Source organism: Dromiciops gliroides, chromosome 1, assembly GCF_019393635.1.
Source record: "Dromiciops gliroides isolate mDroGli1 chromosome 1, mDroGli1.pri, whole genome shotgun sequence".
NCBI classification, from domain to species: Eukaryota; Metazoa; Chordata; class Mammalia; order Microbiotheria; family Microbiotheriidae; genus Dromiciops; species Dromiciops gliroides.
Window position 1 is genome coordinate 496,165,356 of NC_057861.1, and position 27,377 is coordinate 496,192,732.

At 37.3% G+C, this 27,377-nt stretch overlaps 1 protein-coding gene across 1 annotated transcript in view; it reads left to right on the top strand.

Annotated features, from left to right (window-relative positions):
- The window catches only part of FAM240B (family with sequence similarity 240 member B), a 39,528-nt gene extending 19,784 nt beyond the window's left edge, over nucleotides 1-19,744 (top strand). The window contains exons 2-3 of the mRNA XM_043977667.1: nucleotides 7,100-7,245; nucleotides 18,289-19,744. Of these exons, the coding sequence (XP_043833602.1) occupies nucleotides 7,103-7,245; nucleotides 18,289-18,379 (234 nt within the window). The 5' untranslated portion in view covers nucleotides 7,100-7,102 and the 3' untranslated portion in view covers nucleotides 18,380-19,744. The remainder of the gene's footprint in view (nucleotides 1-7,099; nucleotides 7,246-18,288) is intronic.
- Nucleotides 19,745-27,377: the final 7,633 nt, after the last annotated feature.

Below are 27,377 nucleotides of genomic sequence, written 5' to 3' on the forward strand. Positions count from 1 at the left end.
CTCTAGAAAGAAATAAAGACCAATAATATTCAAATAATCACTAGGTAAAAATTAAGATTATCTAAAATAAAAGCTTCCTATGATAGAGGGCATGAGTGGCAGTTCATACACTGGTTCTAAGCAGTGGCCTAGTGCCATATACAAAAGACAACAAATTGGTAAGTTTGGCTGGAATGTTGACTATGTGAGGGAGAGTAATGTGAAACTAGTCTGCAAAGCTAGATTCAGCTATATGATCCAAATAGGATAACATATGAAATGTACTATGTAAATGTGAACTGTCGTTATCAAAATTATTTTCTAATCAGCGAAAAAACTCTTTAATATTCTATCCTCAGCACTAGTTTAACACTGTATGAGATACAATGATATTTAAGCCATGGCACCTGACCTCAGCAAGCTTAGCATCTAGTTGGGAAGGACTGACTAACAAACACTGAACCACTATCCAATAAGGAATCTGTAGACTTTGGGCCCCATCCTTTCTCTGCATTATAAACTAGTCTTTTCACCCCGCGAAAGTCATTCCTTTTTTCTAAGGATCATTTTCATCATCTATACAATGAGGAGTCTATATCTTTTAGGTTTTTTCAAATGCTAACATTTTATGATTCTGGTTCTAACAGTTATACTGTATTTAGAACTAAATATAGATTCTATTTAGTACTAAAATTTGTGAAAAAGTTTATAACTATAATGTGCTGCTAGTGGGCAAGGCAGGATGAGCTATCAGTCATCCCTGAACCAATGACTTGTCAGGTTCTGCAACTTTGAAATTGAAGTTTGCTTAGTAACCAATCCCCTTTAGCCTTTTATCCACATATGGCCTCCCTTTCAAGTCCTCTTTTCAGGAAAAATGGAAGAAATGGTTCCTGCCTCCTCACTGCTTACTTACTCCCATGAATCCATCACTCGTGTGCTAGAAATATCTGTCCTGAAAGTTGTTTTCTTTCTCTCTCAAATAAACTACGGTCTCTCTCTCTTTTTTTTTTTTTTGCAGGGCAGTGGGGGTTAAGTGACTTGCCCAGGGTCACGCAGCTAGTAAGTTTCAAGTGTCTGAAGCTGGATTTGAACTCAAGTACTCCTGAATCCAGGGCCGATGCTTTATCCACTGCGCCACCTAGAACTACAGTCTCTTTTAACGTTTTGTTTCTTGTACATGAAGTTGGATATCTTACTTTAGCAGCTCTAACTTTGATTTTAGAAACATAAACCTAATACTTTAGATCCCCCTTAATATTGTCTTCCTGTCTTCTGTCTTCTGGGTCCAAATATCCCTTTAGTCTTAAGGTCAAACGGCATTTCCCAGTATTCAGAAGAGGGGACATTGGGAAATATCTGCCAAAATCCACAGATACCTATCACCTCCATTCTCATCTCTTTAGTAAGATTAGCAGAAAGAATGGTCAAGCACATAAGTGCTATAAAAATTTAGAGAAGGTTTCAGATGATTAGGAAAGGTTAATGGAGGATGATTTGGGCCATAAAGAGTGAAAAAAGAAGTGGAAGGAAGAACTGAGGGAATTCCAGATAAGGACAAAAAAGTGAGCCAAAGCATAAAGGCAGGAACAAATAAAGTGTGTTAATGAGACATGGAGGAGAACTGGTCAATGACTGGTTAGATGTGGTAGGGATAGATAATGGAAGCCAGGATGAAGATTTTAGATTTGATGCAAGAGCAAAGAGAGAACAAACAGAGCAATGCAATGTTTCTGAATAGGGGAAGTAACTATTAAAGTGGTAGGAAAAGAAGGCAGGATGAACTGGAAGGAGTTAAGAGGTACACATAGGGCTAATAATACAAATTAAATTATGTTTCTATTTAACACTGTGATGTTTAAAATCTAAATTGTGGTCACCTTAAATCAGAAGCTTCAGCTCCAGTCTAGTCTAGTCTAGTCTAGAGTTCCAGCCTGGTTGGGTTCTTCCTGAAGTCCTCCTCCAGGAGCCTGCTTTAATCAGGAACACCTAGAAAGCTGTTTGTGGAAGCTTTTTTATAGATCTGGAACAGAGGCAGTCCTTACACACTGCTTTAAGGTGATTGGTTGGCGTCATCCAAATCCATTGTCTTTGAAGGTGTTTTCAAATTGAGTTCACAGTCTAGTTTCTGAGAACAATACCTTCTTAAGGGATAGCCAGGTGTGATTGCAATCCAATTAACTTGAAGTAGGCTTAATCAGCAGTCAATCACTCTCACTTGGTTCAATCAGTATAGATTAATCTCCAGGTGGGTCTTTGAGTATCTGCTAAATCCTATTATTTCATCACAACACAAAATAAACTGGTATAGGCAAATGTCTATGTAAAGCTGGTTTGTTTCCAAATAACCAAATGAGATAATGTATATAAAGCTTTTGGTAGTTCTCAAGGTGCCATATAAATGTGAGCTATTATTTTTATGAGAAATGGAAGGAACTTTTGCCTATAAGAATTGACTGGTACTAGAATCGAGGAAAATTAGGGCACTTTCTTCCTTTATCAATAAATCCTTAAGAAAAAGATAGAAGTTACAAAGACCCTTCTGCTTGAGATAGTTTAGGCATGATGATTGGGAGGTGACACACTTGAAGATGTTTTCAGTTCTGCTGTTTTCCCAACACTTAAAAAAACCTAGATAACTTTTCACTTTACAGAAGATAAAAGATGGGACAATAAAAACTTCAAGTAGTTTGCAATCTAACTACTTAAACTACTACGAACTCAAGAAAGGTTTCGAAATCCTAATTCTCCTATTTGGTTTTAAAGTGTCCATTACTCACTAAAATTATGTTGTACACCCAAAGCATTATATATCCAGTGAATAAAATGGAACAAGGGTTAGGTGACCACAATTCTAAGCTTGGCTCTTGACTGATATTGCTTTGTTGCTAGCATAGGTTACTACATTTGTAGCAAGCTTAGCATATCAACATGCAGCCTGCACACAGCCCACAACACTCAAAAGGACATCCAGAACAAGATTAAAATATAGCTCCTATCTGATTTTAATATGCTGATGTATTAAGGGAAAAAGAAATATATAAACATGTGTGGTTCTCTAAGTGAATATGCAGTCCACAGGGATTCTTATGTACAGTTTAGTGGCTCCCACTTTGCTAACCTAGACCAACCTCCTCATTTTCCAGACCAGGAAATTGAGTCCCAGAAAGGTTAAGTGATTTACCCAAAGTTACATTGACAAAAAGTTAAAAAAAAAAAAGTTGAATTTAAACCTAGGAACTCTGCCTCCAAATCTAATGCTCATTCTCCTATGTCAAACATCCTCTCGGCTTTAACACCAGACTTTTTGCCTCTAGCATTAAGTCCAATGAATGAGGGTGGTTGAGCATTCTCCCACTCAGTAGATCTTTGAAAATAGGACAGCTGTTCAGAGTTGTGTTAAGAAGACATTTTTCCTGGACTTGATGTGATCTATGGAGATCCCTGAAAGGCCAGATGGTCCCCGACTCTATGACTGTAAAGTGCTAATTGGCCATGGTTATATCTCAGGCACAGCTGTTTCCCCATTATTCCCCTTCCATGTGACTTAAATTCTGATGAAAGAACTGAGCAAGTCATGCACTTTCAAGCTGATCTGACTTCTTTGGGAAAAAAGAACCATATTTACATGATGCTTTTAGCTTTTCAGAATAGTTTCCTCACAGCAATTCTGTGAGGCAGGTGGAACCTTTGAGGTAGGTTATGACATTTTTTCTTCTCATGGCAATTACAGTAAAAGCAACTCATTAACTTTAGGTTTTCCCAACAAAACCTTGAGGGAGAAAATAGATTTCTTTGATTGTCTCTCAATAGTCATATTTTGATATTTCCTTAAAAGTGCATTTCTAAAGTTGCTATCGATTCTGTAGTTTATTTTTCTTCTTGGGGATACAGAGGTGGCCATCAATAATGCATAAAAAACTGATGAAGGAAGGAATCTGGCTTTTCATCTAGATTCAAAATATGTTTTCCTTAGGAAAGTATTTAGAATTGTTCATAGTGTTGCTGCTGAAGTAGAAATTAGCCAGCTGGTCTCAAAATTAATCAGAACATTTAGTTAAGTTATGAAATTGTATAGGAAAGATCTCCTTCAAACATTAAATAAACAACAACTAACAACTTTTGTGTAGTTATGTGGAACCATTTATTCAATAAGAATTTATTAAGGACCTACTCTGTACAGGACATTATGCTAAAAGCTAGGGATACAAAGACAACTAATGCAAAATAGTCCTCAAAGAGCTTATATTCTTGATAATAGACTTTATCCAAAAAATATAATTAATGTTGACATTAGCTTATTAATGTTAATAGGCCAATGTGATTGTCATTAATAGTAATGATTATCACTTCCATTCACAAGGGGCTCCTGCTCAGGACTTACATGGACCACATTCTTCTGTCTTGGGAAACAGAGTGAAGTCAGGCTTTTTTTGTCATTCTCTTTAGCTTGGTATTTCCTGAGCCAGAGTTTTGGGGAAAATCTTTTTTAATAAAACTCAGGTATGGCTCTTTTCTATGGTCTCCCTAAAAGGGATTATCATGGTCCCTTTTTTTTTTTTTTAAGATACGCAATGTACAAAATAGTATCAGGTATAGGATAGCTATTTCTCTACCAATTAAAAAAATGCTGAAAACACAAATGATTTACAAGCATGCACTAGCAAATACCTAAAACATGACACTGTAACCATCACCTTTCTCAGAAGCTAAGAGCAATGTTGCAAGATGGTTCAATAGATGTTTTACTTTTGCCCCCGACCTGAAATGTTTGAACAACTCATAGATTCAGACTTCCTAGCAAGCCAGAATACTGCTTGGGCTTGGCCCTGTGGTACTCCTCTCCTCTAAGAAGTGCCATAGTTGGTAAATAGTACCATACCTCAAAATTGCAAAGCTCACAAGCTCAGGAGCTAGCCAACAAGGCTAGAAACATTTATGTTATGGTAACCATTCTTTACCTGTGCTCTGGGATAAGAACATAAAGGAAAGGCACCCAGGGACCTGGGGTCCAACTTCAGGCTTACCTAAACCAACATATATTCTGGATGACACAGGTATCTAAATACCATCACTGCTGTGGATGGAGGTAGGAAGAATAGTCCCTTCAACTACCTCCTTGCTGGAAAGTCCAAGAGAGAAACTATCTGAACCCCAAGTGAAATGTTCCGATGAAGGGAAGGAATAAAATTGTTTCTCCTCAGCTCCATTTATAGCCTAACGAGGGGTTCTTTGTGGCTCAGTTGTGAATCCTCTGAAATACAATTCCATAGTCACTAGGACCAGTAAAGGATTGCAGCATCAACTCAAAGTGCAAGTCCTCAAGGAAGTGCTCAAGGAAGTTCATGAAAATTCATTGTGCCATTTGAGTTGCTCTAATACAATGGATCATCCCTGATAGATGCAGGACATTGGCTCAAATAAGTGAATATGTACTTTTAATGAAATTCAACATTTGAAAAAATTGCCAGAACTCTTTTTGAATGTGATCCAGTTCTGAACATTGAACAACATGAGAAAATGACATAATCCCTACAGTCCATGAACTTCTCATTAAGAATGGAATAAGTGGAAAAGATGGTGGAGTTCCATTTGCAGGTGAAGGGCAGGACTGGAAAGCAGAATAAACTCTGGTAAAAACCCTTTCCAAAGATATGGGATTTCAGAAGCTTCTTGAGTGATAGAGTATGTTGGGCAAACTGGGGAATCAGTATTACAGCATAGGATGTAGCTTGGTTAAAGTATGGAGAGGATGATTAGAGGAAGAGTTATATAGTAAATGTATAGAAAAGTAGGAAGAAAAAGGAAAAATACAGAAATTCAAGGGGTCCCACTAGAGAACTTGAAAACAGAGGGTGAAGATCCTTGGCAGCTATTGTGAGGATCTAAAAGGAGCAGGGTGAAGTGGCCAATGTGATGGATATAGAAAACAGCTTTGGCAATGGTACAGAAGCCTGGCTGGAAGAGAGCCAATCTCTTAAAAAGAAACATCTGGTTATTCTAAATGTTTTCCCATGTTACCAGCCTGTGAGAGAGTAGGCATCAGCCTACTCACAATTTCCCCTCAAAACACAGATTCTCATGATAATCAAACAAGGGAATAGAAAGAAGACAAAACCTATATTAAATTTCATTTAGGGGGAATCTAGGTAGCCCAGTGAATAGAGCACAGGCCCTGGATTCAGGAGGACCTGAGTTAAAATCTGGCCTCAGACACTTGACACTTACTAGCTGTGTGACCTTGGGCAAGTCACTTAACTCCCATTGCCCCTCAAAAAAAATTTCATTTAGACCTCAGACCTATGGAGCCTATACTTGTTTTTAACTCAGTTTACTATTCTTGTTTTATAAATATGCAACTACCCCTTTTATTGAGTACACATACTGCTTCTTCCAAATATAGTCGACAGAAAATTAAAAAACTGAAGAGGAATGTATTTCTGCACAAGTTTCTATTTTCCTCTTAAATAATAAAGCACTTCAAAGTAAAATCTTCTCTTTTTTGAGGCAATTAGGGTTCAGTGACTTGCCCATGGTCACACAGCTAGTAAGTGTCAAGGGTCTGAGGTCGGATTTGAACTCAGGTCCTCCTGAATCCAGGGCCAATGCTCTATGCACCTAGCTGCCCCAAAGTAAAATCTTCTTAAATGTTATTATATTTGTTATATCCATATATCAGATATAAGGAATTTCCTAATGAAAAATAATTTTAAAGTTTTTTGTTTAAATTTTTAAAAATATATAATTGTGAAAATATATAATCATCAATTGTGAAAATATACTTCATCACTTCCCAAAAAAACAAAAAGACATCTCACTACTAGTCATTTCTATGTCTCCTTATTTTTTTTTAGAATAGGTTCTGTCCAACTATCAGATGCAAACCTATTTTGTATCTTATTGTTCTTGCTCTCTCTGCTTGTTTCAATGATGGATGTTAAGGATGCTGTGAAGGTGGCTTTTCTCTGCATATAACAAGTATATTCCTTCCCATGGGTGGCAAAAAACAACTTATCCTGTCTCTTTCAAACAAGCCACATTTCCCATGACAGGAAAGGATGTAGGTTGAATCTGCTAAAAGAGTTGCACTGTGGTAGTTCGGTTTTCCTTTATTTTTCAGGAAATGAATAATCAATATATACGAAGAGAAGTCTTCTGCTGTGAAACCTGTCATGAACTTAAAAGCTTCTGGGAAAAAGAAATTGGCAAACAAACTTTCTATAGGGAATTGGAAGAAGATCGTCAGGGAAGAAGTGCCCTGACAAAGTATGTGGTTTCCTTTTTTTTTTTTTTTGTTCCTACCTTTTTTTTTAATTGAATAGAATTTTAAGTTTTTATTGAAGGCTTCTGTTTCTTACATTATCATAGTCATCTCCAATGTCCTTCTTCTTCCTTCTCCCAGCCCATCCCACTCTTTGTCAGTAAATGTAGATCTTTCCCTGCTTCCCTTTTATCATCACACACTTCATTTCTTACAGCACAGCAATATTCTATTACGTTCGCATGCCACAATTTGTTTACCCTTGTCTTAAACAATGAGCATCTATTTTGTTTCCAATATTTTGTTATCACAAAAAGTGCGGCCATAATTATTTTGATGTAGCTGGGAACTTTCTTCTTATTGATGGCTTCATTGGATTATAATCCCAGTCATGGAGTCTCTGGTTCAAAGGTTTTGGATATTTTAGTCACCTTATTTGCATAATTCTAAATTGCTTTCCAAAATGGTTCTACCATTTTACAGCTCCACCAACAATATAATAGTGTGCCTATCATTCCTCAACCCCTCTACCCTTGAATATTGTCATTTTTGTCATCTTTGCCAATTTGCAGGGTATAAGGCAAAACATCAGAGTTGTTTTGATTTTCATTTTTTATGTGATATGGAACATTCTTTCACATGGTGGTGAATATTTTGCAATTCTTCCTTTGAGAACTGTTTCTTTATATCTTTTGCCCATTTATATGTTGGAGACATATGTATATATAAACGTGTGCATATATATATGTGTGTATATGTACATATATGTTTATATATTTTGGATACTAAACCTTTATCAGAGAAATTCGATGTAAAGGGTTTTTTTCACATTTGACCACTTCCCTCCTTATCCTAGGTACAATAATTTAATCTATACAGTAGTTTTTCAGTTTAATATACTCAATCAATCACTGAACATTTAATAAGAGCCTATTAAGTGCCAGGCACTATGCTAAGGGCTAGGAATCCAAAGAGGGGAATGACAGTCCCTGCCCTCAAGAAGTTTATAACATGCAAACCAACATACAAAGCAAGTTATATACAGGATAAAGAGGGAAGGGAAAGCACTGGAATTAAAAGGGGTTGGGGAAAATTCCCTATAGAAGGTAAGATTTTAGTTGTGACTTAAAGGAAGCCAGGGATCTCAGACAGAGCAGAGGAGGAAAGGCATTCCAGGCATGGGGGACAATCAGAGAAAATATCTGGAGTCAAGAAATAGAGTGTCTCGTTTATGGACCAGCCAGGAGACCAGAGTCACTGGATCAAAGAGTACCTTTCAAGGAGTGAGATACAAGAATCATAGAAAAGTAGGAGGGAGCTAGATTGATTGGCTTTGAATCCCAAACAGAGCATTTTGTATTTACTCCTGAGACAAAAGTGAGCCACTGAAGTTTTTGAGTAGGGTGGTGACATGATTGGATCTATGCTTTTAATCAGTTATCTATTTTATCTTTTATAATTGCCTCTATCTCTTGTTTGCTTAAAAATAGAACTCCTATCCAAAGTTGCAAGAGATATTTGATACTTCTGATTTTTTATAGTCTGATCATCAGTATTAAGGTTGAATATTAATTTAAAATGTATTGCGGAGGGGGGTGTTTTTTTAAGCAAATTTTTCTCAGAAAATATGTGTTTTAGAGGGAGAGATGTAGAGAACTGCCTTTTCATTACCATCCTTATGTAAACCATGTGTAAATTGGGCTATGGCCTCTCTCCTGAAAGACTATGTTTACCATGGAGTCCTCTAACAATAATAATCTCTGTAGCATATTTTGCCTCCACATATGTCAACTTTGAAAACAACAGTACCTCTGGTGCTACCACAATGCCTTCCAATTGGAACATCACAATTTGGCTCATTCTTCTCCAAGAATGTTCAGTTTTCCTGCAAGCACTCAGATATCAGATAACAAAAAACAAAAACACAGACAAATCTCTACTCAAGTCCATTATCAGGAAGTCTCTTTTTCTATAATAAGTCCAGCAACCCTCCTCTCTGGTGGATCTCAAACCAGTGATGCGATAGGTCTAAATTTTTTCTCAGTGCATGTAGTTTCCTGTTGAGTTGATCTTTCTTTAGTTGATCTTTCTTTACCTTTGGGGTAATACAGATGATTGAACCTACAGATATAGCCTATGTCCAGTTAAAACTATGCCTCTTGATCTCATAGATCTAGAGACTGAAGGAAGGGACGGTTGAGGCTATCTTTGTTCAGTTGTTTTTCAGTTGTATCCAACTCTTCGTGACCCCATTTGGGGGTTATCTTGGCAAAGATATCAGAGTGGTTTGTTATTTCTCCAGCTCAAGATTAAGTGACTTGCTCAGGGTCATACAGTTAGTAAGTGTCTGAGGCCAGATTTGAACTCTGGAAGATGAATCTTCCTGACTCTAGGCCTGGCACTCTATTACTAAATAAGTAAAAATTCAATAGAACATAAATAGTTGATTTACAGTTTTCTAAGTGAATATTCAGGTCACAAGGATCCATTTCTATTTAGTTTAACACCATTGCACAAGGGGAAGAAAAACTTGGGAATCTTCTACGACTCTTTGCCCTTTGTGGGTGTGGCCAAAGAGGCACTCAGGAATCACTACATTTGTTCTTTAGCCAGTCAGCAAAGGGTTAAAAGAGTCTGTTGCAGGGGCAGCTAGGTGGCGCAGTGGATAGAGCACCGGCCCTGGAGTCAGGAGTACCTGAGTTCAAATCCGGCCTCAGTCACTTAACACTTACTAGCTGTGTGACCCTGGGCAAGTCACTTAACCCCAATTGCCTCACTTTAAAAAAAAAAAAGTCTGTTGCAGCCCCTTTCCCACCAGAATGTTAAGAAAAATCTTAGTGTTTTCTTAGTAACTTCCCGTTACTCTGTGCCCTAACACAACAAAACAACCAGTGTTAGCATCTGTTACTCCCCCTCAGCCTGGCCTAACACAGCAATATATTCCATCAAAAACTAGGGAGAATAAAAACAAAGTGAAAACAAGACTTTTATCACAGAGCTGCTAATGAGCACACGCCTACTGGCTTATTGTCTAAATGAAATTAAGCAAAATCTAAACTCGGTTTAGCAATCCTGTATTCTACAGGCTACTGAGATTCACAGCTGTCAGGTGCGTCATTACGACCATACTTGTAAGTCAAGGCAGAGCCAGTGAGAATTTTGCCAGGTCCATAAAAAAATAACTGTTTGATTACAAAAATACTAACTAGCATAAGCCTGCTGGCCCATTGTCTGAACAATTGGTGCGGGCCTAAAGCAAATCATTAAACAAGTGCAAATTAATAGCACACATAGAGCAATAGATTTAGAGCTGGAAGTCATCAGTCATTTGTTCCAAACCTTTTTTCTTTACCAACACGGAAACTGAAGCTTAGAACGCTCAATTCCTCTGACTCTGAATCTAGAATATTTTCCACTGCACCACATTGAAGTTTAAACAAAGTTAAGTACAGCTATGAGACCAAAACTCAGCATGAGGTGAATGATAATCCATGTCTTGTCTATCCTTTTGAAATAGGAAGGCTAGATTTTTGTTGTTCAGTTGGGCATGAGTCTTTGTGAGCCCATGGACCATAGCACATCAGGCCCTCTTATCTGCCACTATCTTTTCTTTTCTTTCTTTCTTTTTTTTTTTTGGTGAGGCACTTGGGGTTAAGTGACTTGCCCAGGGTCACACAGCTAGTAAGTGTCAAGTGTCTGAGGTTGGATTTGAACTCAGGTCCTACTGAATCCAGGACCGGTGCTTTATCCACTACGCCACCTAGCTGCCCCCTGCCACTATCTCTTGAAGTCTGTCCTAGTTCATGTTCATTGTTTCCATGATCCATCTCATCTGAATCTATAGTATTTTCCTTTTGCCTTCCATCCAAACATCAGACGCTTTTCCAAAGTATTAAAGCATCAGCTTCAGTATTTAACCTTCCAGTGAATATTCTGAATTAATTTCCTTAAGTATTGACTGATTTGACCTCCTTTCTGTCCAAGGGCCTCTCAAAAGCTTTCTTCAATACTACAATTCAAGTGTTGATTCTGAGGTGCTCAGCTTTCCTCATAGTCCAACTCTCACAGCCATACATTGCTACTGGAAAAACCATGGGTTTGAATATAGACCTTTGTTGGCAAGGTGATGTCTCTCTGCTTTTTAGTATGCTGTCAAGATTTGCCATAGTTTTCCTTCCAAGGAGTTAGTATCTTTTAATTTCATGGCTGCAGTCATCATCTGCATAATATTTGGGTCCAAGAATATAAAATCTGACAGTGCTTCCATTTCTTCTCCCTCTATTTGCCAGGAAGTGATGGGACCAGTTGCCAAGATCTTAGGGTTTTTTATGTTAACATTCAAGCCAGCTTTTACACTCTCTTCTTTCACTCTCAGCAAGAGGCTTCTTAATTCCTCTTCACTCTCTTCCATCCCAGTGGTATCACCTGCATATCTCAAATTGTTGATATGCCCTAAGAACACTAGTTAAGTTTATAATATAAACTTTTCACTGGAAACACTAAAATTCTCCTTCAAATTTTAGTTGGTATGGGAACCTCAGCTAACTGTTGATTTAAATGTTTATATTAATCTATTTTAAGGTTGACATATAAGATGTTTTATCAGTGATTTTTGTTTTTTGTTTTAATCTCTATAATTTTCCAACAATTATATCATTCCCAGAATCTTTGCTTGTAACAAAGAGAAAGACACATCCAACAAATCAACACAAAAATCCTGTCTGACAGAGTATGCAGCATTCAGTATTCATAGTCTATAACCTCTCTATCAAGAGGGAAATATTTTTCATAATCAGTCTTTAGGACTCAAGATCCCACATTGCTATAATACTCTGAATCCCAGATATTTTTTTCTTTTGCATTATTTTGCTCATTGTTTATTATCTCAAGACTCTGCTTTCTAAACTTATATAGTGAGTTTTAGCTAACAACAATGTATATCATAATGGATAATGGATTTGGGTTCAAAACCTAATTCTTCTGCTTCCTGTACAACCTTGGCAAGCCTCTTAAACACTCTGAGGCTTAGAAGTCTCCTTTGTAAAATGAACGTTTAACTAAATAAACACAAGGAGACTTCCAACTATTGATCTTATACTTCAGGTTGTTTTTTCTAGGATTTTTTTTTGGGGGGTGTGGGTTGTGCAAACTTTCTAAGATGTAGGAGGATCTCATTCTTCTTATGGAGTAATTTATAATCTTAGAGAGTTGCCTGGGGCCCAAAAAGGTTAGTGATGACATATCTAGTGTGTGTCAGAGGCAGGACTTGAAAACCAAATCTTTTGACTCCAAGACAGACCTGCTCCCCTATATACCATGTTGCCATTCAAGCTAAGTCAACATGGCTGGTTAATTCATAGAATCCAAAAACCATGCTAAATAGGCCCAAAATCCGATATCTAATTAGCTTTTTTATGACCAGAGCATCCATCTCTTCCTCCAACCAATATCCTGACAAGCCCAGGCTGATAGTTATCAATCAATTAATCAATAAACACTTATTCAGTGCCTGCTATGTTCTAGGCACTATGCTAAGGATTAGGGACACAAAAAAGACAAAAGATAGCTCCTGACCTCAAGGAGCTTACAATGTAGATATATATATATATATATATACACATACACACATATGTATCTATATATACATAAATGTGTGTATACATACATATTAACCATGTTAATATGGTATATCAGCAATGTGGAGGGAGATGGGAAAATACAAACATGAATGAAGACATCAAATAACATCCTCTTTGTACATTATACATGCAAATGCCTGTGTAGGTATTAAAACATGAAAGCTCAGAAATTTAAGAAGTGAGCTTTGAATTTGGACTAACAACTCCAAAAATATAATTGTCAAGTAAGTCTCAAACTTAATAAGGACAGTTTGTTCACAAAGTCATTCAACAGAGTAAGTCCAATGCCTTTCCAAATCAAAGCCAAAGCAAGAAAAAGCCAATATGTTGCCTCTGCTATTCAGTCAGAAGGACAGTCTTTGCTGGTCTCAAGGGAAAAAAACAAAAATACTCTTTGAGCTTGGAAGGATTCACTGAAATATGGGGTTATCTTCACTGTATGATCATTCTGCATTATTTTGACTTTCATGATCAAAGTAGGATTTGGTAAAATACACATGAAGCAGTTCAATGAATTTCAAAGACTAATGGAAGGCTTAAAATGAAGGAAGGTACCCAGCAGGTGGCAGAAGGAAGTCTGAATAATCACAAATTAAATTAATAAGAAATTTGGTGAATCTATGGTATTTGATAAACCTATACTATTTATCTGTAAATCACAGTGATAAGTGGGGACTCAAGACCATAGACTAAATCACTATTATCTTTCCTTCTTTCCTCCCTCCCTCCCTCCCTTCCATCCATCTATCTATCTATCTATCTATCATCATTCACTTACTAGCTAAGTGACCCTGGGCAAGTCACTTAACCCCAATTGCCTTAAAACATCCAGGGCCTTCTCTAGTTATCCTGATATGTATCTTGCCACTGGACCCAGATGGCTGTGGAGGAGAGAGTGAGGTTGGTGACTTGGAACAGCCCTCCCTAACTTAAATCCAATTCAGTGCAAGTCATGACATCACTTCGATGCCATAGTCCTCTTTGAGTACAAAGGACAAACAATAACACATCTACTTATCTATTTTTATTAACCAGTTAACATGTATAAACTGTGCTACTATTTGTTATTAGGTTCTTATCTTTTTTAATATGTCACTAATGATCTTTTTGCGGGTTGTGCCCCTTACCCCATTTCACCCATAAATTCTGTGCTTTTTACTGTGCAATCTTGCACAGTAAAACTAACTATATAGTTATACCCTCCACATAGTGGGGAGGGGGGGGGAATTAGCAGGTGACACCCCTGCAATCTGGAAAATCTACATAAATTTTTAGCCCTCCCTTCATATCAGAGAGGAAGTCTGAATTATTATGGTATTAAAAGCTAAAATATGTTAATATTATACAATACTATAAGTACATTTTAAGCATTTCTGAATGTCTACATTTTTTCTGTGTCATTTACCGGCTTTCACACATCATCTGTGACTTCTGAAAAACTCCCTAAAAATTCCCATTTAATTTCTTATGCCAACCCACAATATAACAAAACCACGATGGGGAAAGTTGGAATGTGGAAGGGATAACGGTACTTCTTTGAGGTTTATTAGAAACTCACTTGTAATTTGCATGACCTGGGCTCAAACTGGGTGTGAAAAAATAATCCTTTTACCTCAGTCTAAAAGGGAAAAAGGGACAAAGAACTTGAAGGTGAAGGGGAGGGAAAGGAGTAAAGCAAAAAGAGAGAGGCTTAAAAAAAGACTGGTGTGATGGCCACCTGAGGGGGCCTTTTCTGCACCCCAGTGATGTTCTACTTCCTTCATGGGGTTCTCCTAAACTATGGGAACTATAACCTGGAGATAACATTTGTTATTACAATTTTTTTCTCTGAAGGGCTGCTTTTGCTTCTGCTGCAGCTATCACCTGCTCGGGTTCCTTTTTCATCTAAGAGAGTGTTAGCAGTTTTTTGTGAGATTACCTTAGGCCAACCTACCTGGAGATAATCAATACATTTTTGCCTCTTTTATAGGCCAAGCCCTCAGGTACACCTAGTTCACACAAAAGTATCTCTCAGCTAGCTGTCAAATCTCTTTTATTTGTTTATATGTTCATTTGTTTATCTCTTTAATGATTCCATCAATCATTTATTTAATTAATTATTAGCACCCACTCATTTATTTAGCTAGTTAGCCATTTATTTGTTTCCTTATTTGTTTATCCATGTCACTATCTGTACGTATGTTTGCATGTATGTGTATTTGTTTCTTTATTTGTTTTTACTTTATTTGCTTCCCCAACTCAATTTTCAGTGGGAAGTTATCAAGTCCTCACTTCTATTTGGATTACCTAAGTCACTTACCTGAAACTCATACCATCGCCTCAGCAGCAAGCTGATCACCCACATTAGCTTTCAGAAACCCAAAGGAGGCACTTGACAGCCCTGGAAGGACAGAGGCAGAACTGGCTTTTGCCTTGTATTCCTGCCACTATGGCAGAGAATTCTCCCATTTTAATAATTAGTGAATATGGAAAAGATGAAAAGGTGGAACCATATGAACAAAGGAAAAATTGAGAGAGATCCTTTCCCAGGTACTTTAAGATCATGGATGGAAAAGGGTTATTGGTCACATACCTAGAGTAAATTCAAGCTACTAAGATGTGTAACTATATTAGCAATCAGTTTTCAATATCAAAATAGAAAAATTCAAATTAAATATAAAAAATGTTATAACTATTACAAATAATACTCATCAATTAAAAATGGAGAGTAGTATGCATAAGTAAAGTTCAGTAAATAACCATATTTACAACAGTACTCTCTGGCAGCCATAACCAATTCTATATAAAGCAGCTTGGTGGCTGAGGGATAGAGTGGTGGGCCTGAAGTTAGGAAGACCTGTGTTTAAATGTGACCTCATAACCCTGGTCAAGTCACTTAACTTTTCTCTGCCTCGGTTTCCACAATTGGAAAATGGGGATAATAATAGCACCTGGATTGCTATGAGGGCCAAATAAGATATTTTTTAAGTGCCTGACATATAGTAGGAACTTAATAAATGCATTTTCCATCCTTCTACAAATATAAATCAATCTCATTTGTTAAGCACCTGTGAGTGCAATCTACTGTATAGTCACAGCTATGTCCTAAATTTATTCCCTAAAAACATGACGCTAAGCGAAAGATTATAGGAAAAAGCTAGTCCAATAGGAAAATGTTATAAATGGGTCATGATAAAGACATTTATGTGAAAAGGAGCAAGGATTCTGATGAACTATGACTTCAAGATGAGTCAATAATGGAACACAGGCGAAAACTGTGCTTGTTACCTAAATTGCATGAAGAAAGGCATAAGATATATTATTTTTCTTTATTCTGCCTTAGTCAAACAAGCAGCTGTGTTCAGTAATATGATGATCATTACAAGGCACCATATTTCAGGAAACTTGAGTATGTCCAGAAGACAATGAACAAAATGGTGAGAGAACTGAACAGGATTTCATAAGAGGAATGGTTCTATTGAAGTCAATTAAAGAAGCATTTAGTAAAGAGCTGCTATGTATGAGGAAGGCACTGTGCCAGGTGCAAAGGATACAAGGGCAAGAGACAAAGAAATTTCTTCCTCAGTGAGTTTACATTATACTGGGAAAGTGCTCAAATCCCACAAATAGGTAAATGTAAGATATAGATAAAGTAAATACTACTTAATTTCAGAATGGGGCAGGGAGAGTACCAACAAGTGGAATGATCAAGAAAGGGCTGGAGCAGGGAGCAGCCAGAGAGCAGAGGCTTGAAGGAATCTACATCTTTAAAGAATGAAAAAATATTCCAAAGCACCAATAATTAGAGAAATGAAAATTAAAGCACCTCTGAGCTTCCACCTCATACACATCAACTCCATAGAGTTGACAAAGAAAGGAAAATGGCAGATATTGGAGGTTCTGGAAGAAAACAGGCACATTAATGCACTATTAGTAGAGCTGTGAAATGGGCTAGTTATTCTGGAAAATACAGACATTTATTTAACTCTTTTTTTTTTCCTGTGGGGCAGTGAGGGTTAAGTGACTTGGCCAGGGTCACACAGCTAGTAAGTGTCAAGTGTCTGAGGCTGGATTTGAACTCAGGTCCTTCTCAGTCCAGAGCCAGTGCTTTATCCACTACACCACCTAGCTGACCCTTTTCTTTTTTTTTTTTTTTAATGGGGGGTATTATGGGAGGAAGCAAAACTAAACCTTTCTTCATTGAAAAAAAAACATTAGGTAGCATCAGTTGAGGAATGCTTAAACAAATTTTCGTACAATGAATGAAATGTAATATTAATGTATCATAAAAATGAAGACTATAGAAAAGAGCTTGTCATGGGGGCCTATAGACTTTACAGTGAGAGAGAGAGAGAGAGAGAGAGAGAGAGAGAGAGAACAAAAAGGAGGTGAAGGAGGAGGAGGAGGAGGAAGATGAGAAGAACAGGAACAAGAACACTACTGGTAGCTTCTTTTCCCTCTAGAGCAAAGCTTTTCAAACTGTGGGTAACTGAATGTGGGGGTCGCGAAAAATTTGACAACAGTAATAGGCTATGTGTACCTATTCTCATAAAAATTTCTCCAGTGAAAAGGGGTAATGAGTAGAAAAAGTTTAAGAGACCCTGCTCTGGAAGGACAGCCATTTAACCAAGTCGGCTCACTTTTTTGTGAATTTCTTCTTTCTGGCTACTCCCATATGAGCGTTAGGGGCAATCTCATCCATTCGCCATTCTAAGTCTTATAAGATCTGAAGTTCAGCAGAACTATCCTCCTTTCTATTTCCAAAGGCCAATTCAGTTTTGAATCAAGGGGGTCTTGCTCTCTTTATAATAGAAAGCCACCTCTTCAATCTGACCCATTGGGAACTTTTCTTTTCTCAGGAACCAAATTACAGAAGGATGATAGTGAGGAATCATTTTTCTAACCCTTCATCTCCCCTTCCACTTAAATTCTGTACATTTAGAAGGTAACTGGGTGTCAGATACTAATGGCATTGCCAAGGATGACTGCACAGACAGGCTTCTAACAGTTTTAGAATTGTTAGATAAGGGTGTTTGACAAAAGCCTTTTAAGAAGTGAAAATTCGAATCCATTGCTTGCCTGCCCCTTAAAATAAGCAAACTTTTGTTTGATTTTTACCATACCGAATTTGGATAAAAACAGCTTTTGTTTAACTTTTTCCAGAGAGGGTTCTTCAAATGACATTTTTTCAACGATATTTTTTTGCCAGTCCTCATTCTACCCTCTTAGTTCCTTCAGTTCTTTGTTCACTAATATCATAAATGTTTAAAAGCACATTAACAAGAAAACAACCCAAACTGTTTATACCATGGTGTCTAAGTCAACATATAGGACTTGTGATAAAACTGTGCGTGGTCCAAGAGGACTTTTCTAGACCCTGAGACATCAAGATAAATGCACTGACTATCTGTATGATTTGTTTCCTCTTAGGCTCAGAGATGAATGGAAGCAGATGTTGGAAAAAAGGTTAAAGATGCTGGACAATCCTGATGAGAATGAAAAGCCCACCAATGCCAACTGAAAGCTTCCTACATTTGAGAGAATAAGGAACTGAAGTCACTTTTCTGGGGGAATCCAGTGCAAATGCCTAAATTACTTTGATTTACTAAATCCAATGAGTTCTATTTGTTTTTCCATTTGTGAGGGGATTAGAATGTGAAACCTCTTCTAGTGTTAATGGAAGCTATTAACCAGCCCAATATTCTGTGTATACATAACCTCAAATCTATCAAAGAGCTCCAGACTTAACTAATACAGGCAGTGCTCTGGATTAGCACCATATAAAAGTTTCAAACATCTAGGCACCTGAATTCATTTCCATATAATTATCCCTGCATTTTAAAATCAAAATCCTTTACATTTCAAGAACACCTAGGTGCCAATCTTAATGGTAACATCCCTAACAATAGATGATAATTCTGTTTTGCCATTTCTCCTGGAAAATTAGATTCTTGAGATTATTTTTCTTCCTTTCATCCTTTCTCCTTTCTTTCCTTTGTTTGGTGAATTCGGGAAGGCACCTACTGCATAAACTATTACAAATTCATTAAAAATGTAGCTGGGAAATGAATCAATCTAATTTTCTTTTCTCTTTATGTTTTTTAGCTCTGCTTCTACAAAAACATGTAAAGTGGTTGGGGGCATTCCTTCACAATGTGCCCCTGAAAAAGCTAAAAACCAGTTTTGAGTAACTGTGGGCCAGCACCCCCTTGAAGCTATGGCTCACAAGATCTCCTCCCCCCAACTGTATACTTTTACTTGCCAACCTTAGGCCACATTAGGGTTTTAAAAAAATAATCAGATATAATAGTAAATGAAGTGATGACAAATGATCACATACACCTTGTATATTTGGGCTACACTCACCCATACAGTAACCAGTGGGTAATATGCATATTCATACATGCAGAGAACATAAATAATCAAGGAACATATATATATATTCATGGAAAATAAAAAGAACCAATATGGTCAAGGTACTTTTGTGTACAGCCAATACATCAGGAACTCCTGTGGCTATGGCACTCCTGCAACTACAAATATTTTGGCTAAATATACCTCTGATGCCAGATTTATCAATGATGGGTAATGGTGGTGATGTCATCATAGTGTTTTCTGCTACTCAGTGTTGAGTTTCATATTTCCACAGGACATTTGTTGTCTCTCTTGGGAATTTTATTGTCCTTATTCACCTCATTGTCTCTTCTGATTATCTCTGTTGTTCTTGTGGTCCCCAAGCTACTCTGCTACCATCTTATGGGATTAATTTCTTTAGAACTATCTGCTGTTCTCTGAGTCCATCCACTAAGGTGCTATGTATAAAAACTCTTTCCTTACAAAGCCAGTCTTATACAGTATTTTATGGTGTCTTATAGGGCATAACCAAGGCTATGAGCTACCACACCTAGCCACAGAACTAACAAAATCTAGCAAAATGCCTCAGGCTAATATTATCCATTCTATTGAAAAAAGAGTTTTAGAGACTGCTACCCCCATATGTAGTTTCTAGGTCAGGTAGGCACTGTGGTGCAACTTACTAGTCAATAATTATAATAAATCCCCACCCATAACTTTTCTTCTTGACTCATTACCTTATTAATTTTCATCCCAGGTTCTAAGGCATCCAAGGAGTGTGTTTTGATATTTCTCCATAAATTAATAAAAATGCACAATTTATCTCATAAATTATTCAATTAGGCATGAGTTCCCATCACATCTCATAAAATAAATCTGATAAACCATTCATAAAATTTCCTTCCTTTCTCTCTTTTCCTCAATCCCAACCCAATCTTCTAGGTTTAAGTCAATATCCTAACCATACAATGTATTAACAGTGAAACAAACGATATAATATTTAAATATTTCAGCAATGAATCAAGTGTGAAAGATTATAGCTAGAGTTTCCTCTAGACGTAAATAGAAACTGTTGACTTCTCAACTCTGGAAACAGTTCCACCATTCAGATCTCTCAGGATACCAATCAAAGGCTCTCAAGAATCTTTCCACATAAGAGTTAAATTCAATTCTCTTAAGAAATGTCTCCAGTCTTTCTCGAAGATGACAGTTAACAGTGTCAGTCTTTTAGGAAAGAAGTTCTCTTAGTCTTCTCTTTGTACTTCACATAGTCTTTCTCCAGTTATGCCAGTTAATAGTCACCAGATAGCACTTAAATGTGACTCTCCTCTTAAAGATACAGCAATAGTATCTATGGTCTCTAGGATAGAGTTTTAAAGATATAGCTACACTTTCATTACCCCTAATTTGACATTGATTTGAGGTCCGTGATTTCAAACAACTATCTGACTTGGTGTCAGAAACTTCTTGTAACTTCTCTTAAGTCTCTAATTGTATTTTTATCCCCAAAACCCATTTCAGAGATTCTGACCCCTCCCTCTAAAGAAGCCCCTAATAACCCCATAGGAGCTTTGTCAAATCTGGAAACAAAGGTAGGTCTTGATCCTAAGGTCCACTTTGATTAATATACAAGTAAATCTTGGTGAAGCAAGTAGAGTACAAATCCTTACTTTCATTGTGCATATGCCAGAAACAAAACTGCTGATCTTAAGCTGTATCTTATCCAACAAAAGAATCTAACTGACCTTCCTGTACATAATTCCTTAGAACATTCAGGGGAACTAGGATAATCTTTAATAAAATCCATGTATCATACTATCATTTGAGAGCAAACACTTCATTTCAAGATATATCCTAGATCCCCAATCATTTTGGTTAGAAGTTTGCTTAGTGAAAATTTTCCTAATTAGATAAAAAATAAAGGAAGGGTATGCCCAAAAAGTTGAGAGCCAATCAGAAGGCTGTAATGGTGTAATGGCAAAGCAACTGGCTCTCTAAGTCAGGAGCTCTTGGGTGCAGTCCTGGCTGTTCCACTAACTTTTGGTCAATGCATTTAAAATCATAGATTCAGTTTTCTAATCTAAAAAGTGAGAGTGTTTGACTAAATAGTCTTCGAGGTTGATTCCAACTCTGGCATCCTATGATGATTTTAAGCACTGGCTTGTAAACAAATCCTATAGTAACATTCCCAGACCTAACTAGTCTATCTTTCTCACCTCAAAAGTCCCAAAAGGTATATGTGGAGAGCATGTGTAGGACAACATTTAGGGTCCAAGATGTGTCAGTTCCTGAAAACATCTGAATTGACATAAGATCCATGTTCCAATGCATCTTCTAGAAATTAAGGTACTTGGGGAACTGTGAGATGGGGAGGAAAGATTTACAGACATTCTAAAAGGTTACAGGATTCAGGAGCAAAGACTTGTCTGCCCCTTCCCCTTGTCAAATATGAACATCAATAGAAAGAAGGGAGGGAAAGTAGCTTAAGGGACTATGATTATCTGACATACATACATCAGTTGCTTTGGTGTGTGTGTGTGTGTGTGTGTGTGTGTCTGTGTGTGTGTGTGTGTGTGTGTCTGTGTGTCTGTGTCTGTGTCTGTGTCTGTGTATAAAAGCTGCTAAGTCATTGAGGAACCTGAAAGGCTTGAGAGAACATGACAGGGAGAACCACTGGTATTGGATATTTCACCAGATTCTAATCACTGTTAGAATAAGTAGTCTACAATCTGTCTATGCCCTGGAAAACATTTTATTTCTTGTAAATTATGGCTCTGGTCCCCTCCAGGACTCTGGGATGATATGTATTTAGTTTGATCTCCATGGGGCCAAGTTTTCTCTTTGGCTCATTGCCCCCATATTGAAATTTTACTCTAGAGAAATATCCAATATAAAGCTTAGGTAAAATTTGTATCTAGGCTTCTCCAGATGTGCATAGTAGTGCTCCTAACTATCACACAGTGAATTACATAGTTTGCACTATGGGTATCAGACATGGCTCAGTCTTTATTCCATCCATAACAGAAAATACATAAGGTACAAAGAAAGAATTCACAGGAACTCAGACAAATACAGAAACATAAAGTATTCAAACAGCCCACTACACTCATTAGACTTCCCTCAAAAGGTTGACATAATTTGGGTGGCTGCTGATCAAATTATTTCCCTTCACATTGGACCTATACTGACTGAATAATTTGCAATAATAGTGAGATGGGTAAGGTCCAGATCTCTAGCACCCTTTCTCCTACCACTCTGATATAATTTCAGTCCTTAAATTTCAGTTTTTCAATTGATGTACTTCTTTCTCCAAGAAGTACCATGTGGAGGAAATATTCTCACTCCAGGAGGTTGATTCCCAAATAATTGGACTCAGAACTCTCATCGTTTTGGGAATTCTCAAATTTGGGATTATTCTCGGCCAGATTTGACTCACAACTGTACAATAGTTCAGACTCAGGATTGGAATGAAATAATGAGATGTTCATATATGTCACATACAATTGAACAAAAAAGAAAATTTGATGTAGCATTAGTTCATAGCTCCCCTCTCTTGCACATTTGCCAGACTGGTATGCCTCATCAGAGGGCTATGTTGACTTGAATAATGGTGAAAAGGCTCTTAAGCCTTAGGAACTTCATCCACCCATGCTACAAACTTTTTATACCCTTGTCGTTGTTCAGACATTTCAGTCATGTCCAACTCTTTGTGACCCCATTTGGGATTTTCTTCGCAAAAATACTGGAATAATTTGCCCACTTCCTTCTCCAGATATTTTTATAAATGAGGAAACTGAGGCAAACAGAGTTAAGTAACTTGCCCAGGGTCACACAGCTAGCAAGTATCTGAAGCTAGATTTTAACTCAGGTCTTCCTAACTCTAGGCCCAGCACTCCATCCACTGCACCACCTACCTGTTTTAGGAAGTCAGAAATCTTCTTAAATGGTTTGGGTCTTCTTCTAGACCAATTAAATCTTTTTGTTTGTTTGTTTAGAATTTTATTTTCCAAATTACATGTAAAAGCAAATTTTGACATAATTTTTTAAAAACTTTATGTTCCAACTTCTCTTCCTCCCTCCCTTCCCACCCCCACCCCCAAAACTCAAGCAATTTAATGTAAGTTATACATGAGTAGTCATGGAAAACATCTCTACATTAGCTAGGTTGTGAGAGAAAACAGATAAAAACAAAACTTCAGATTAATGAGTTGTCAAAAAAATGTGTTTCAGTCTGTTTTCAGATACCATCAGTTCTTTCTCTGTAGGTGTATTGCAATTTTCATAAGTCCTTCAGAGTTATATTGGATCATTGCCTTGCTGAAAATAACCACGTGCTTCCCAGCAGATCGTCTTTATGCTATTGCTGTTATTTTGTATACAGTACATTTCTCTCTACCTCAGTTCATGTGGGTCTTTCCAGGTTTTTCTGATACCATCCTGTTCATCATAACTTTTATATAGTGCCTTAAACCTGATAAATAATTTTCTTCACAATAGCCCAGCAGAGAAAGTACCATATGTTTTGCCATTGTCAAACAGATATTTACTCTATTTTCTATCTTATTTTGCCCTATTCCTTCTCAAAAGTGTTTTGCTACTGACTGCCCCCTTCCCCCACTCTACCCTCCCTTAATTTGCCCTTCCCTCCTTATCCTCTTCCCCTCCTACTTTCCTGTAGGGTTAAATAGATTATTCCTCACATTTGGGTATGTATGTTATTCCCTCCTTCAGCCCACTTTGATGAGCTTAAGGTCTTTGAGCTAATTCTGTTTTCTTAAATTTTTCTTCCTTCTTCAACTCTCCTTATGAAATCAAGCAATTCAATATATGTCATACATGTGCTGTTATGCAGAACATCTTCCTTGAAAGTGTTTTGCTTTTTATAGCTCCCTCCCCCAAATTTCCCTTCCCTCCTTCCCCTCCTCTCCCACCCCCCCTTATCTCCCTCTTCACCCACTTTTCCACGGGGCAAAAATATATTACTATACCCACTTGAGTATGTATGTTATTCCCTCTTTGAGCCAATTCTGATGATAGTAAGGTTCACCCACAGCCTTATTCCTTCCCCCTCTTCCCCTCCTCTCCATAACCAATTAAATCTTGAGGACAATTTTATTTCTTTGTTAGGAAGTTACTTTTGTGGTAGAGACCTTCCAGACCTCTTAGGCCATTTATGAAGAATTTCTAGCCATGCACTGGGATCTACTGACATGGATCCAATCAGAATAATAATAAGCATTGCTTCTACTATGCCCACAAAGTAACACCTGAAGCTGAGATTGTCCACTCTTAGTGACTCTCCTCTCGGGCCATGGTCAAACACACACCTCCCACTGCTACCTGTGTTTTCAGGGACTCTTATCAATGCCCTTGCTACTTCCTGATTGAGGGCATAGAAAGTTAATTCTCAAAAACTCTAGTAATTGACTCGTGCTCAGAAAAGGAAAGAAACAGGCAGAAGAAGTTCAGGACCCTGAGATTCAAGAACCTCGGGACACATGGGCAAACATATATCCTTTGTGTAGCTATTTTTTGTCCCTTTGGGAAGGTAGGGATCCCTTCCCTCCAAATATGATGACTACTGCTCTGGAAGTCCAAGGGATGGGGCGGGGGAGGAGGGAGCAGAAAAAGGGCACCAATGTCATTTTTATGGACTATAGGAGAAGGTTGTCTCTTCTGATAAGACTCCAAATACCCTGAATCAATCACCAATTCTCTTGGAGGAAGCCCTAATCACTGAAAACCAATAAAAGATCCCTGTATCCTCTATAAGGTATCACCATTGTGTCTCCCTCTATAGGATTTGCATTTCAGACCAAGATCTACACACTCATCCGGTTAGTTGGGTGATTCATCAAAGTTCTCACTGAACAATCCCCACCATTACCCACTCCTTTTTTTGAGTATTTGTGTCTGAAGTTATTTATTCTCAAACTACTATTCTACTGTTCTTAGTTCCTTCAATCATCAAAAAATAGCAAGATCAAAGTTTTTCTTTGTTGATTTTTCTTCTTCTAATCACAGCTCAATAAGTCCAATTACCTGAATAATTCAGGCAGCACATTTTGGTTTTGCCTGAATTACTTGGATAATTGAAGGGGAAGGGAATCACCTAAAGATATCCCAATATAAGCTCAACCATTTTCTTCTACATTTGGGGTTATTTCAATTTGGTTTTAGTTTCTCAGTGACTTCAATTCTCTTTGAGATATAATACTCAAGTGACAATACTCCAATATGCAAGGATGAGAGGGGAACATTTATCCATGATACCAACTGGTATTCAATGAAATCTTGGTATATATGATTTTCCTAGGTTCAGTTTGCAAAGCAAGACACCTAGAAGTTGGTTATGAGACTCAGAATTGGAAGGAAAGAGTAATTCTGATAGCTAGGAAAGACCTAGGAATACCACCTAATCCAAATGCTAAGAACTCTGCTCTTTGTATATGAAAACATTTGTGTTTATCAAATGCTTAAGTTCAAAATAACACAAATTAATTAAATTAAATATATTTTTAATTTAATTAATTAAAATCCTGAAAGAAGAAAGTAATGTGAAGAGCCACGTTTATATCTATTATTGCACTTAATAAAAAAAATCAAATGCTCCATCAAGCACATGATCCCTCTAGCTTTATAGAACAGTCCCTTTCCACTCCTGTTTATTAATGAACATTTTTTAAATTACATTCAATTCTTTTTCATTCATGCTGAATAATGCCAAAGTTTTTAGCAAGCTTATGACCTACTCCTTATTCTACAAGATGCTCATAAGATTTGCTTTGATACTTTTAAGCACTTAAAAAAAATTGAAAACCTCTTAAAAGAAACACTTAGTCATTTGATTCTACAACCACCATTGAGTATTCTTGCTTACAATGGGATTATTTGTATTGGGTCACAGCCCATATTTTATTAGGGGCTATATTTTTGTAATTAAGCAATAAGGGCTGTTTATTTATGCTCTATAACTGCTATGCTTTTACAACTCTTTTGCCTTTCTCAGGCAGCTATAACTAGATGGGTGACAGCCTTTTTGCATTAAACATGCATGGCTAAGAACTGCTTGAAAAAAAATGAAATAGGAAAATAACCATTTTTACAGCTCCTATAAAGCAAACATTCCCTAGAGTTAAAACCCATCAGGGTCTATTTGCCAAAAGTACATACTGCAAAGCCATGACAAATGACACATATTTCATTTTACTTAAAATATGTTAAATGGCCTTAGCCTTACATAGATAAGGGCTGCCAACCCCAGCAGGGAGACAGTCCACAGTTTAACAGTTTTTATGACCTACTAGAACTAATGTCAGAATACTTCAGAAGTCTGCCTTAGAAACCTATCCATCCTTTGCAGGCCACTGCATATTTTTAGGATCAGGGACCAATAGGTGGAAAGAACCTTGGAAGACATCTTATCTTAACTCATCCATTTTACAGGTGAGGAAACTGAGGCTCAAAAAGGTGAGATGACTTGCCCAAAGTCATACATGCAATAAGTAGCAGAGCCAGGATTAAAGCCCAGTTCCTCTGTCTTCCAAACCAGCGTTCTTTCTGTAGTACAATATGGCTTTTCTTCTTTGAGTCTTAATACCTCCTAGTAATAAACTCAATTATTACCTTGAGTTCCCAAGTTGAAAATTAATAAAAGGCTTTCTTTTAATTTGTTTTAGTGAGGCAATTGGGGTTAAGTGACTTGCCCAGGGTCACACAGCTAGTAAGTGTTAAGTGTCTGAAGCTGGATTTGAACTCAGGTACTCCTGAATCGAGGACTAGTGCTCTATACACTGCACCACCTAGCTGCCCCAATAAAAGGCTTTCTTATTTCTGGCTAATTGCAGAATAAACAGATCTCAAAAGTTACTGTTAGTGCCATGAGATGAGAAATCTGAGCAATCATTTAGTATGATTCTCTTATTTTTATATACCAGGAAGCTCAGGTCTAGAGAATTTATAAGACTTGCCCAAGATTTCATATGTGATATATTGGCCAAATGTAAGATCATTGTGTTGGTTGTTTATATATATTGGTTGTTATATATATATACACACTGCTCATCGGTTCCACAAATAAATATGATCTGAGGTCTGGTCTGCCTCTAGCGAGAGAACCAAAGCCCATTTCTACATTCCCAGCATATTAGCTATGTGAGAGGGAC